This window comes from Phocoena sinus, chromosome 8, assembly GCF_008692025.1.
Source record: "Phocoena sinus isolate mPhoSin1 chromosome 8, mPhoSin1.pri, whole genome shotgun sequence".
Taxonomy (NCBI): Eukaryota; Metazoa; Chordata; class Mammalia; order Artiodactyla; family Phocoenidae; genus Phocoena; species Phocoena sinus.
The window spans coordinates 98,466,966-98,481,125 of record NC_045770.1 but is presented as its reverse complement, the minus strand read 5'-3'; the positions used below and the strand labels follow the sequence as shown (position 1 = coordinate 98,481,125).

Sequence of the window (14,160 nt, the reverse complement as noted above, 5' to 3'; positions counted from 1 at the left end):
TTTTGTGCTGAATCGAGATTTTGCTCAGAAAGACGAAACACCTTTACCTCCTGTAGGTGTCCTGTGATCTAAGAAAGGTACTACTTTTGGAGAATGTGTGAGGGGCTTGTGACTCCCCCTCCCCCTCCCCACTGCTTCAGCAACACTGGCCTCCTTCGTATCCCTCCGATGAGTCGATTCCTTTCCATACTCAGGACTGTAAACTGCTCTTTGCAAGGCTGGTTCTTTCTCATTCTCCTGCTCTCAACTCAAATTTCATTTCCACAGAGAGGTCTCCCATGACTTTGAGAGCCTCTCCATCGCTTCTGCATATTTTATTTTCTTATGGAATATGGATTGGAATCCAAAGTTACCTTATTTATTTCCTTGTTACCTGACTTCCTCTCTAGACTCTAAGCTTCATGAGGGCAGGGACTTTGTCATGTTCATGGCTGTATGCCCAGGACCTAGCAAATCGCCTGGGTCATATGAAGTGCTCAATAAATGGATAGCGACTAAATAAATAATTTAATTAGTTAGTAGAAATATGGAACGGGAATTTGGGGGCCTGTTCCTGGGATGATCTGAAAGCCAGATTTGGGTACCGATGGTTGAACAGTGCAATATTGTTGATTGCCAGCTGCATTTAGTGATAAGACGTCTGTAATTTTAAGGGCATTGTGGGGGGCTTCCCGGGTGGTGCAGTGGTTGAGAATCCGCCTGCCAATGCAGGGGACACAGGTTCGAGCCGTGGTCCGGGAAGATTCCACATGCCGCGGAGCAACTAAGCCTGTGCGCCACAACTACTGAGCCCGCGTGCTGCAGCTACCGCAGCCTGTGCTCCTAGAGCCCGTGCTCCACAACGAGAGAAGCCACCACAATGAGAAGCCGGCGCACTGCAACGAACAGTAGCCCCTGCTCACCACAACTAGAGGAAGCCCGTGCGCAGCGAGGACCCAATGCAGCCAAAACAAAAAAAGAAAGAAAGAAAAACAAAGAAAAAAATGTCGTTGTAGAAAAAAGACTTCATCTGTTAGCACTACAATTAGATGAAGAAAATATGGCTAAATGTTGACGACTGTCAAATCTTGGGGATGGGTGGTTAATATGTGGAAGTTCAATATATTGTGCTCTCCACTTCCGTGTACTTTAATAAGTTTCCCTAATAAATAAAAATCTAAAACAAAAAGATTCATTTTTATTGAGCATCTGTCACGGACTAGGTGCTTTAAATACAATATCACTTTTATGTTTTTGTTTGTTCGTTTGTTTTGTAATGATTTTTAAAACTTTATTTTGAAATAATTATAGGTTTATAGGAAGTTGCATAAATAGTACAGAGAGGGTACACAAGGTTAAATTTTACTTAAGATTTATCCACTGAAGGCTAAATCTTACATAACTATATGCAATATCAAAGCCAGGAAATTGGCATTGGTACAATGGCATGTATACTTCTATGACAGCTTAGATTTTTTTTTTTTTTTTTTGCGGTATGCGGGCCTCTCACTGCTGTGGCCTCTCCCATTGTGGAGCACAGGCTCTGGACGCGCAGGCTCGGCGGCCATGGCTCCCGGGCCCAGCCGCTCCGCGGCACGTGGGATCTTCCCGGACCGGGGCATGAACCCGTGTCCCCTGCATCGGCAGGCGGACTCTCAACCACTGCACCACCAGGGAAGCCCCGACAGCTTAGATTTGAATAAACACCTTCTCCCACAATCAGGGCAGAGAACCAATTTCATCAACACAAAGATCTCCCTTGTGCTATCCCCTTAGGCACACCTCCTTCCCTCCCCCCACCAACTCTAACCCTAGGCAACCATTAATCTCTTCTCCCATCTCTATAATATTGCCATTTTGAGAATGTGATTTAAATGGAATCATACAGTATGTAACCTTTCATAAAACCTAATAGGGCTTCTCTGGTGGCGCAGTGGTTGAGAGTCCGCCTGCCGATGCAGGGGACACGGGTTCGTGCCCCGGTCCGGGAAGATCCCACATGCCATGGAGCAGCTGGGCCCGTGAGCCATGGCTGCTGAGCCTGCGCGTCCGGAGCCTGTGCTCCGCAGTGGGAGAGGCCGCAGCGGTGAGAGGCCTGCGTACCGCAAAAAAAAAAAAAAAACAAAAAAAAAAACTAACAAAAATCCCATCTAGGAAGCAGATTCCTCTCTTAAGAACCCATCTCCTTTTTCCATGCAATTTCTTAATACTCCATAATATGTTGACTAGATTCTCAAAAGTAAAAACCAGGATAACATATATACAATAATATACGTGGCAGCATTATCATAATAGCCCCAAACTGGAAACAACCCAAAAGTCCATCAGTAGGAGAATAGATAAATGAACTGTGGCTTATTTATACAATCAAACACTAGACAGCCATAAAAAAGAAGGAATAAGAGATACACACGACAATATGGATGAAATCTTACGGATGCTACACTGAGCTAAAGAAGTGAGGCACAAAACAGAAAACAATGTATAATTTCATTTATGTGAAGTTCAGGAGTAGGCAGAACTAACTGATGGTGATAGAAGTCAGAATAGTGGTTCACTGCAGAAGAGCGAGTATTGACGGGGAAGGAACATGAGATAACTTTTTAAGGTGCTGGAAATATTTTGTATCTTGATCTGGGAGATAGTTATAAAACTGAATGTATATTTAAAAATTAAGCTTGTGTATTTTACTACTTTACTATCTGAATGCTATACCTAAATTTTAAAGTATCAAGGCACAGGGTCTGACAAAGAAGTTTGAGTCCTTAGAGCAGTAATGAGGCCAATATTTAGAATTGGGACTTCCTTAGGGAAGCATATGGTGACCAGCCATATAAAGTGTCTAGCCCACCTTCTCCTATGGGCAGTGTACCACTGCATCCCTTGAAATCCCTTGAAAAATCCAGGGATTGAGGTGGGTTTTTCTTGGGGGGGGGGTTGCGGGAGGGGGGCGTGCAGACCCGAGGAATACATTAAGTCTTGAAAGATGAAGAGTTCACAAGTACCCTCTGTCTTCCTCACCCAAACACACTAGGTCAGTTCTGGTGGCGGCCACAGTGGCCCTATTCATCTCTTTAGGGCCCAGGGCGTCTAACAGAAGCTGACTAAAACATATTGTATACTTGACTCATCTTTCTGCAAGCAGAAACCGTGCCTCGCTTGTCTCTGCAACCCCAGAGAGTTTAGTGACCTACACACAGCTGTGTTCATATAAAGGGCCTCTGAGCATTGGTCCTCAAACTTAGCTGCACATGGGAATCACCTGGGGAGTTTTAAAATGTACTGATGCCTGGGTCCTACTCCCAGGGATTCTGATTTAATTGGTACGAAGTGAGCCCTGGGCTTCGGGATTATTTTAAGCGTCCCAGGTGACCTTAAGTACATCACAAACTGAGAGCTGCAGTTCGGCGGCATTCCTCCTACTCTGCGCCTGATTGGCGCTCTGGCCTCGGCTCTCCGGAGGTGAGGACGAGGTTCACTGAGTCCTGTGGTCCTGCCCCTCTCACAGAACCAATAAACTCAAATCTCTCCGTGACACCCCTAAAGACAAGAATTCTAACCAGTCTGCAGGCGCTCTGCGCCCCGCTCAAGCCTCTATGGTATTTTGGAGTCCTCTCTAGCATTTGGGAGACGCCTTAGGCCGGGCCAGCAGCTCCCTCTCTATGGTAGCGGATTTTCCCGCGCCGCCTCGTTGGTACTTCATTCCGGAAGTGCGTGCGGATCCGGGAAGAGGCGGGATTTCCCTCCCGGAAGTGACCCCGGTGCTTCCGCCCTATCCTACCTGAGCGCCCGGTGAGTTTGTAGTTTACCCGAAGTTGGGGACGTAGGGGGCGTTGTGGCAGGCCCCAGGCCGTGGTGAGTGACGTCTGACCTCAAGGTGATCCTGATGATGGCGCCGCTATTTCAGAGGTGTAGACCCTGGGCTGGGGCCCGGGCGCCTTAGTCCCGCGTGTGATCGAATTCTTACGGCCCCGCAGGTTCATGCTGCGTTCCGGTCTCCCCTTCTTCTCCTGGATAGAGGTGACCTAGAGGGATTGGGAGTCAGGGCTCTGGGGCTCGATTTCCAGACCCGCCATTGACATGTTCTTTGACCTTGGCCTAGGCAGTGTTCCCCTTCTTGGCCTCAGTTCCCACATCTGTGAAATGGGACGTTTGAATTCACTGAGGTCAGTGGCCCCTGCTGGTCTGATGCCCTCTGATTTCTCCACATCCTCCAGCCCCTGCGATGGGAAGGTGAATGGGAGGGCTGGGTGCTGACCATGATGTCTGCCCCCAGGATTAGGAGGCCAGAGGGAGATCTCTTCCACGGTGCAGGGCTGAAATGGACCCGCTTAGGGCCCAGCAGCTGGCGGCAGAGCTGGAGGTTGAGATGATGGCTGATATGTACAACAGGTAAGGGCTGATTCTGCGCTGCCTTGTCTTAGAGAATGATCCCAGGTCACTCTTGCCAAGGCAGAGGTGGATAACTTCTGAAGATTATTTTCCTCATTCCGGGGAAACCTGAGGCCCGGGCTTACCCTCCCAGCACCCCCAGCTCCCACCCCATGCTTAAGGGCTAATGCAGACGCAGTGTGGGGTCACTAGAAGGAACTGGGCATTTAGGTTCGGATGGAATTGGCGACGTAGGAGCTGAGCAGAAAGAGAAGGTCCCGTCCAGGCTCTGGTTGTGTTCCGGGAAGAGTAGAGCATTTGCCTTGTGACAAATAGCACGTAGCTCACTTAGTAGTCAACATTTCTTAAACTCTTAATCCATCTCAGACACATGCTGAGCATTTTATATGCATTATCTTTTTTTAAAGGTGAAGACATTGAGGTTTCTAGAGGTTAAATAACTCTCTCAGGGTCCACAGCTGGTCAGTAGCAATGTCAGAACCAGTAACTCAGTCTGACTCCTAACTAGTGCCCATAACCATCTGGCAAATTTGGGAACAAATCGTAGCTGCACCAACCACCACTACTATGGCCTTGGGCAAGTTACATGGACTGTTAGACCAGTGGTTTCCCCATCTGTAAAGTGGAGTTAATAATAGTACCTTCCTCACAGAGACATTATCAATATGAAATGTAAAAGTATATGACAAGCTCTTAGCGTTAAGCCCAACACAAGTCGAGTAAGCAGTCAACAAATATTTGCTATTTTTATTGGCTTGAGCTCTCTGGTATCCTCCCTAGATTAGTTGTTTTATCTTGGAGGCTATTTACCAGAATAATTTTTAAATGTAGGCTGTAAAGTCAGGCTACCTGGGTTCATAGCCCAGCTTTATGTGATCCTGAGGCTCTCTGTGCCTTCATTTCCTTATCTGTAAAAAGAGGGATAATGATGGTGCCTACCTCTTGGGAATATCGTAAAAACTGCATGACAGAATCCCTGTCAAGCACTTAGCACGATGTCTGGAACATAGCTGGTACTCAGCTAATGGTTCCTGTTTGATTAGTCATAAACATGGCTAATGGTTCCTGCTCTCAAGGATCTTCCAAGATAGTTGGGGTGCAAACAGGATTTACACTGCCTTCTCGGGGAGGTGAAATCAGTATAGCAGGGCAGGAATGGCTGAGGGTTCCTGGTATGCCACAGGAGGCTGCTGACCTGACCTTGCCCTTCCTTCTTTCTAGAATGACCAGTGCCTGCCACCGGAAGTGCGTGCCTCCCCACTACAAGGAAGCAGAACTGTCCAAGGGCGAGTCTGTGTGCCTGGACCGGTGTGTCTCCAAGTACCTAGATATCCATGAGCGGATGGGCAAAAAGTTGACAGAATTGTCTATGCAGGACGAAGAGCTCATGAAGAGGGTGCAGCAGAGTTCTGGGCCTGCATGAGGCCCCAGGCAGTACACCGTAAGGTGCACCCTGTCCTTTCCCACTTGTCTAATAAAAGTGCCCCCATTGGGTGTCATCTGTGAAGACTGCCAGGCCTAGGCTCTTTCTGGAAAGTCTCCAGGAGCCCAGGGTATGATGGAGCTCTTTCCCGGTCGGAGAAGGGGTATTTGTCACACTGGCATGTGACTGTGTGTTTATATATATTATATATTAAAACAAGTTTGTTGACACCTACAGTGTGCAAAGCAGTGTGCCTGGCACTTGGGAGTAAAGGTAGCAGACACAGCCTCTACCAGCAGAGGGAGTCTAACGTAGTGTTTAAAAGCGTAGACTGGTACCATGGCTTAAGTTTACATTCCACGTCAGCCACTTGCTGTGTGACCCTGAACGTGTCGTTTCACTGTGCCTAGCTTCCTCATCTGTAAAGTGGGGAGAATCAGGGCTGTTGTGATGATTAAATGAGTTAATATGAATAAACTAGAATAATGACTAGGCCATAGAAAGTGCCTGGTATATATTATTTATGTCTAACAACTTAAAATCAAGTGCAGGCAGGCATTTTCCTCAATGATATAAAGGAATGATTTAGAGGAGAGAGTGGAAAGTAGATGGAACCTAAGCATGAAGTAGCCACAACCTCTTGGTTCTAAACAGCAATATCGAAACGTGAAGGGACCCAGCTTCATGTGTGATGTGTGCGATCCAGGGAGGGGACCGAGTGATAACCACTGCCATTCAGTGTTCACCTGAATCTCAATCAGGGACTGCGCTCCTCACTCTTCATGGGGTATCCAGCCTCATCCACTCAGCAGGCCAAAGGCCCTGTTAGGAGAAGGGAGCTCAGAGAGGTGGTTGTTTGCTGGAGGTCACAGGCGAGGAGCAATAACGGAGGTCAGGGTTGACTGCTCGCGGAGGAGAGGCTGCATCTGCTTCCTGTCCTGAGGGTGCCCTTGCAGAACTATGCAGTTCTCAAAATGTAGGGTTCACTGCAGAAGGAATTTTGGTTGATGTCAGTGCCCCAGGTAGCAGTGCCTTCACAGCAGAGGGAGGTGTCTGGGGTGTAACCTCACCAGGTCATTGGGCTCACAGGAAAGGAGACGGTAGAGGCAGTGAGTTTCAGGCTTAGAAGTACAGGTTCAGGGAATTCCCTGGCGGTCCAGTGGTTGGGAGTTTGCGCTTTTGCTGCCTAGGGCCTGGGTTCATTTCCTGGTCAGGAGCTAGGATCCTACAAGCTGCGCAGTGTGGCCAAAAAAAAAATCCAGGTTCAAGTCAGACCACCTGGGATGAAATTTTCTGGCTGTGTGATCTTGGGTGAGGCAGTTGACTACTCTGTGCCTCAGTTACCCTATCTATAAAGCGATAAAAGTACCTACTTCATTGAGTGGAGTGAAGATTAAATGTGTTAATAACTAAAGCACTTAGGAAAGTGCCTAATTCTCCCACGTTAAATACTCAATAATGTTAGCTCTTTTTTTTTTAATTGCTAACTTTGATGTAAGGAGTCTCGAGATAGACCCCCTGAAAACTTCAAAACTATTGTCCATCTACCTTAAGCGTGGGCAGAGAGCTAAGGCTCCTTTCTAGGTACTGAAGTGCCAACTTGCGTCAACAGGTGGCGCTGTCTGCTCACGGGAATCAGCACTGCTGTGGCCAGTTCTACAAATGTGTATTATTGGTGTATCCCTTGCGGCCGTTGTACTAGGAAGAGCAGAGTGGTGAGGAAAACAGATATTGTACCTGCCCTCAGGTTTAGCAAGGGACGTCAGAAATTTTCAGAGCACATAGCTGGAACATCTAGAGGGGGTGGTAGAGAATGGAGAGAAGAGGTTCCAGCTCGACAGAGAGCACTTGCAAAAGCTTTGAAGTGGCAGAAAGTGTGGAGCCGTGAAGAAACAAAGCTCTGGCCTGCCTGGAGTGCCAAATGGGAAGGGAGGTAGTGGTGAGAGATGAGACCTGCCCGAGGGCTGCGCAGGCGCAGCTCCAAAGCGCCCGATGAGCTGAGTTAAAAGAGTTTGGATTTTCTCCAAAGGGCATCGGCAAACTGTTGAAGGATGTAAACCCTGGCGGTGAAAATGACAGATCTGCGTTTTCAAGCTCCCTCTAGCTGTCAGCCAGGTGGATAGTGGTAGATGATGGCTTAATGGATTCAGGGGAGACATGCCAGGGAGCTGGTGAGGAAACAGGGGGATGATGCCGGTAAGAATAGCTATCGAGTTGCTACATTCAGACATGAGCGGCCACTTCTACCCGCCCCTCTAGGACTGGAGTGCGGGTGTGGGTGGGGCACACTCCCTGATGTCAGCCATGCCATATTCTATTCAGCAGTAGTTACTGTTGGCTTGCTGCGTGCAGAGAGCTGGAGGAAGTGTGCAAGTGAATTAACGAGGTCCCTGCCTTCAGTGAACGAGTGTGGCGATTGGGAGGGCGGGCATAGGAGAGATGGAACAAGCATACAGAGTAGTAGAATAGGTTAGGCCTTTTCTGCCATCGAGAAGAGTCAAAAACTGCTCACGTGTGTTTGCTAGATTATCAGTTTCATTTATTTATTTTCATAAATTTATGTATTTATTTATTTATTTTTGGCTGCATTGGGTCTTCGTTGCTGGGCGTGGGCTTTCTCTAGTTGCGGTGAGCGGGGGCTACTCTTCGTTGCAGTGCACGGGCTTCTCATTGCAGTGGCTTCTCTTGTTGTGGAGCACGGGCTCTAGAGCGCAGGCTCAGTAGTTGTGGCACACGGGCCTAGTTGCTCTGCGGCGATTATCAATTTTAAAAACCGGGAAGCGTCTCATAAAAATCAGGACTTTGGCTTCTTTTGAAAAGTTAGATCTGACAAGTCAGCCTGCATTCCTGCTTGGCAGTGGTCTGCTGCTGGAGGATGGGTAGAGGCTCAGCTGTCCGCCAAACCCCCCACCTCTCATTTCTTCCCTCGTCACCATCTGCTTGACCTGTAGGCATTTGGTCTGCACCTTCTGCTCTTCGGGTTTTCAGATGAGCCAGACACTATATGAGAAAACATGTAATGATGCTGCCACTGCGGTTCATTCCTGTTCATTGCTAGTATAATCTCCTTCCCTTGAGTGTGCACTAGACCTAAACAGAGACTTGCTTCTAACAGAACAGAGCAAAGGGGATGAAAGCTGCTTCCAAGGTTAAGACACAAAAGATTGTAATGGCCATCTTGTTACTGTCTGTCTCTCTCTTCCTCCCTTTCTCCTCCTCTCCTCCTCCTTGCAAGATCTGTTGAAGCAAGCTTCCATGTTGTGAGCTGCCCTATGAAGAGGCCCATGTGGTTGGGAACTCAGGGCAGCCTCCAGCCCACAGCCAGTGAGGAACTGAATCCTGCTGGCAACCACACGAGTGAGCTCAGAAGCAGATCCTTCCCCAGTCAAACTTTCAGATGACTACAGCCCTGGCTGGCACTTTGCAGCCCTGTGAGAGACCCTGAAGCAGAGGACCCAACTAAGCTGCACGCTGACTCCCAGCCTAGAGAAACTGAGGTGATAAATGTTGTTTTAAGCCGTTACATTTTGGGGGAATTTGTTATGCAGCAATAGTTAACCACTACACAGTTCTCACAACTGTTACAGTCGTCAAAGACTATGTTTGGTCATTCTACACCCACACCTGGAAGGGACCAGGCACCGTTCCAGGCATTTGGGGCACACCAATGAACAAAATAAAGATTGTTGCCCACTTGGAACTTATATTCTAGGGCAATGGTTTTGCATAGAAGTCGGTTGGCAGGGCTGTTTTGAAGGAAAGACAGCCCCTTCAGCTCCTGGGAGAAGGTTCTTAACCTTTCACATCTTGGGCCCCTTTGAAACACTAACAAAAGCCACAGACTGGTTCTTCAGAAAATTGTTCTCGCACAGAATTTTGCATGCAATTTTAGGGATTTTCGGAAGAATTCTTGTGGGCTGACCTGGGGGGAGTCTTGTGACAAGCATTTTTTTAAATGCTGGGGCAAAGAGAAACAAGACAGAAAATCAAAGGGGGGAGACATATTAAAATCAGTCACTTTTACAGCTGTGATAAGTGCTGTAAGAGATGCCCAAGGAAGTGTGGGGCTATGTAAATGGATGACCCCCCCCCCAAGTCTGGGTGCTCAGGGAAGGCTGTCCCCCTGAAAGCGATGTAGGTGAGTGAGATTTGAAGGATGGGTAGGAATTTGCCAGGTTGGGGGCAGTGGTGGGTGGTGGCTTCTTTGTTAAGTGGTGGGAGGATAGTGGTGGGGAAGGTGGGCTCAGGTCCCTATCCTCTGGCCCATACAGTCTGTCAGAGGAAACAGACACGTCGTGATGAGTTTTATCAAAGGGTGACTCGAATGTTATACGAGTCATATAGCAAAGGGATTTATTGCTGGAGTCAGGCAAGGAGCCTTCCTGTAGGAAGTGTCCGTTAAGTCAAAATCTGAAGGATTAGTTAGATAGGCCAGGGTGGGGGAATGTTCCAGGCCCAGGTGGGAGAACACGGGGTTTTAATGGATGAGAACAGGTCACAACAGTGAAAGCATAGAGAAGAGAGAGGCCAGAGGGAGGTGGGGGCAGCAGGAGGGCCCGGATGGACTAGGGGGCATTGTTGGGAGTTTGTACGTTTGCCCAACAGTCGTGGAAACTTCCAAGGGGAGAGGCCTGGTTGAAGCCAGGATCATTCTGACTGGAAGGTAGGTTCACTGGCACGAGTGGAATTGGGAAGGCCAGGCTGAAAGGGTCGCAGGAGTCCAGGCGGGAGTTGATGAGACCTAGGCTTGGGGGCCAGCAGAAGATGGAGAGGAGAAGTCTTTAAAGGCAGGAGCCACAAGCTCGCTGGTAGGTTGGACGTGGAAAGTAAGGCTGGGAGCCGAGTCTGGATAACTTTGCTTTGAGCTTAAGCAACTGTGTGCAAGGTGGTGCTTTTACGGACACAGGCAGCAACGGAGGTAGAGCGAGTTAGGGAGGAAGGAGGAAGGTCATTTTCTGTCATCACTGAGCACTTCTTTTTATTTTAATTTTTAAGTTAAAAAAATGTTTTGGGCTGTGCTGCGCGGCATGTGCGATCTTAGTTCCCCAACCAGGGATGGAACCCACACCCCCTGCATTGGAAGTGTGGCGTCTTAACCACTGGACCACCAGGGAAGTCCCACTGAGCACTTATTATCTTAGAAGGTACGGTACAATTGGCCTGTATCTACTTTTCCAGCTGCAGCTTCATGCCACAGCCCGCCTCATCCTATGTGTTCTTCCATTCAGGCCCTCCTTCAGTTCCCTGAATGTCTCAGGCATCCTCCTGTTGTAGGCCTCTGCACGCTGTGTCCTCCTCTTGGGGGTTGATAAATCCTACTGATTCAGACACGGGAAGTCTTATATCTTCAGATTGTGGCACAGACACCTTTAAGGACTCCTCCCTGCCCTCCAGTCTAGATCAACGCCCCTCCCCAATGATATGTTACTTCTCTTCCATGGCGCTTCCTTTATTTTTTAAAATAAATTTATTTATTTTTGGCTGCATTGGGTCTTCGTTGCTGCGCGCGGGCTTTCTCTGGTTGCGGTGAGCGGGGGCTACTCTTCGTCGTGGTGCGTGGGCTTCTCATTGTGGTGGCTTCTCTTGTTGCGGAGCACGGGCTCTAGGCGCGTGGGCTTCAGTAGTTGTGGCATGTGGCTTCAGTAGTTGTGGCGTGCAGGCTCTAGAGCACAGGCTCAGTAGTCGTGGCGCACAGGCTTAGTTGCTCCGCAGCATGTGGGATCTTTCTGGACCAGGACTCGAACCTGTAACCCCTGCATTGGCAGGCAGATTCTTAGCCACTGAATGGCACTTCCTTTAGATGTAATTACACTTACTATGTGGTAATTTGATTCATCTACTCCTCTCCCCCACTGGACTTTATGTTCTCTGAGGTTGGAGTCTGTGTCTTATTCATCCTTCAATCCCTAGTGCCTGATGCATGTGAAAGCGTTTAAAAAAATTTTTTAAACTGATATAATTCACATATCATAAAATTCACCCTTTTAAAGTGTACAATTAAATGGATTTTAGTACTGTCATCACCACTATCTAAGAGTGCAACATTTTCACCACCCCCAAGAAGGAACCCCATACTCATTAGCAGTCACTTCCCGTCTCTCCCCCCAGTTTTTGGCAACGACTAATCTACGGTCTCAGCGTATCTGCCTATTCTGGGCATTTCATGAGCGCACCCCTACACTATGGGATCTTTTGCATCTGGCTTTCACTTAGCATAATGTTTTTAAGGTTCAACCATGTTGTAGCATGTACCAGTACCTCCTTCCTTTTCATGACCAAACCATAATACGTTCACTGTTATTATACACATTTTTTTTTTTTTTTGGTCACACCTCGAGGCTTGTGGGATCTTAGTTCCCCAGCCAGGGATTGAACCCGGGCCTTCAGTAGGGAAAGCGCAGAGTCCTAACCACTGGGCCACCAGGGGAGTCCCACAATACACATTTTGTTTATCCATTTGTTAACGGACAATTGGGTTGTTTGCACTTTTTGGCTATTATGAATAACAATGCTATGAACATTTGTGTCCAAGTTTTTCTTTTTTTCTTTTTTTTGGCTGTACGCAGGCCTCTCACTGCTGTGGACTCTCCCGTTGCGGAGCACAGGCTCCGGACGCGCAGGCTCAGCGGCCATGACTCACGGGCCTAGCCGCTCCACGGTATGTGGGATCTCCCCGGACCAGGGCACGAACCCGTGTCCCCTGCATTGGCAGGCGGACTCTCAACCACTGTGCCACCAGGGAAGCCCTGTGTCCAAGTTTTTGTGTCCACATATGTTCTCAGTTCTCTTGGGTATATACCTAGGAGAGGAATTGCTGGGTCATAGTGGTGACTGTTTAACTATTTGAGGATCAGCCGAACCGTTTTTCCAAAGTGGCTGCGCTATTTATTTACATTCCTCACGCAAGGGTTTACCATGACTATTTGTCAGGCTGAATAAATAATTTCTTCACTGTGAACTGGATACTATTTTTTCCAGCACATAATAGACCAGAAGAGTAAGGCGCGGGAGTGAGTGCCTTGGGCAAAACTGCACATCTAGTCAGCTGCAGAGCCAGGACTGGGACCCGGCCTGTGACTAGGAGCCAGTACTCCTGTTCCCTCAGCTGTGAGGCCGACTCTGGCCACCGGCCTGCAGGAGATCCAATGTGATAGCACTGTTCTACTCAAGCTATGGGTAGTGTCAAGGGAACAGAGTCTAAAAAGGGATTGTTTCTGGGGACAGGAGGAGGGGTTGGTAAGTCCTATTGATTCTGATATGGAAGTGTGTCTTAAGTCTCTTTTCTGGGACTTCCCTGGTGGTCCAGTGGTTAAGACTCTGCCCTTCCAATGCAGGGGGCGCAGGTTCAATCCCTGGTGGGGGAGCTAAGATCCCACACACCATGTGGTGTGGCCAAAAAAAAAGTCTCTTCTTTCCTCTATTATTTTTTTTAATTATCTGAACTATTACAGTGGCCTCTTAACTGCTTTAAAGTCCCTCTCCTTTCTATTCATTAAACACACAAACCCGACCATATCTATCTCCTCCCTTAAAAACAAACAGAGTAAACCAAAATAAAACAAGAAGACAAAATCCAGGCGTTCCCATCACCTATCTCACAATGTGGGAAATCCTTGGCCTGGCAGAGGTCATTCCAAACTGACCACAGCCTACCTTTCCAGCTCCCTCTCCCACTGCCCTCTTCCACTTACTCCATAAATGTTTACCACAGGCTATTACAGGCCTGGTCCTGGGACGGGTAGCAGACATACAAATCACCTACAATGTGGTTCCCAAGGTGCCCCCCAGAGATTTATAGCTCATGGGGAGGGAGCAGGCAACTAACTGATGATTCTAGATCAGTGTGAGGGCTTCATTTCAGGACAGAATCGCTTTTGGGGGGAGTACATGGGCAGGACCCCTAACCCAGCCTAAGAGATCAGAGCTTCCAGAAAAAGGTGAAATTGAGGTGAGTTGTGAAGGATGAGCGCATTAGAAATGAAGGAGGGACTTCCCTGGTGGCGCAGTGGTTGAGAATCCGTCTGCCAATTCAGGGGACACGGGTTCGAGCCCTGGTCAGGGAAGATTCCCACGTGCTGTGGAGCTTGGAACTAAGCCCATGTGCCACAACTACTGAAGCCCACGTGCCTAGAGCCCGTGCTCCGCAACAAGAGAAGCCACCGCAATGAGAAACCCACGCATCACAGGGAAGAGTAGCCCCCGCTCACCACAACTAGAGAAAGCCCATGCGCAGCAATGAAGACCCAACGCAGCCAAAAATAAATATGTAGGAAAAAAAAAAAGAAATGAAGAAGGAACAGCAGGTGCAAAGGGCAGGAGGTGTGAAACCAGCTGGCTTCACACTTCATTCCACAGGTATTTACTGA

General features: G+C 48.3%; 1 protein-coding gene across 7 annotated transcripts; it reads left to right on the top strand.

The window, feature by feature from the left end:
• Window positions 1-3,705: 3,705 nt before the first annotated feature.
• TIMM10 (translocase of inner mitochondrial membrane 10) lies at window positions 3,706-6,032 on the top strand. Of its 7 annotated transcripts, none has more exons than XM_032640494.1 (4): window positions 3,778-3,999; window positions 4,086-4,145; window positions 4,256-4,371; window positions 5,593-6,028. In XM_032640494.1, exons 3-4 carry the CDS (start codon window positions 4,301-4,303, stop codon window positions 5,792-5,794), a joined length of 273 nt encoding a protein of 90 aa, XP_032496385.1. In that variant the 5' UTR covers window positions 3,778-3,999; window positions 4,086-4,145; window positions 4,256-4,300; the 3' UTR covers window positions 5,795-6,028. The 7 variants fall into 7 exon arrangements, with proteins under 7 accessions (XP_032496387.1, XP_032496390.1, XP_032496385.1 ...); XM_032640493.1 differs by having other exon boundaries at window positions 4,082-4,145; XM_032640496.1 differs by lacking the exons at window positions 3,778-3,999; window positions 4,086-4,145 and adding an exon at window positions 3,706-3,771.
• Window positions 6,033-14,160: the final 8,128 nt, after the last annotated feature.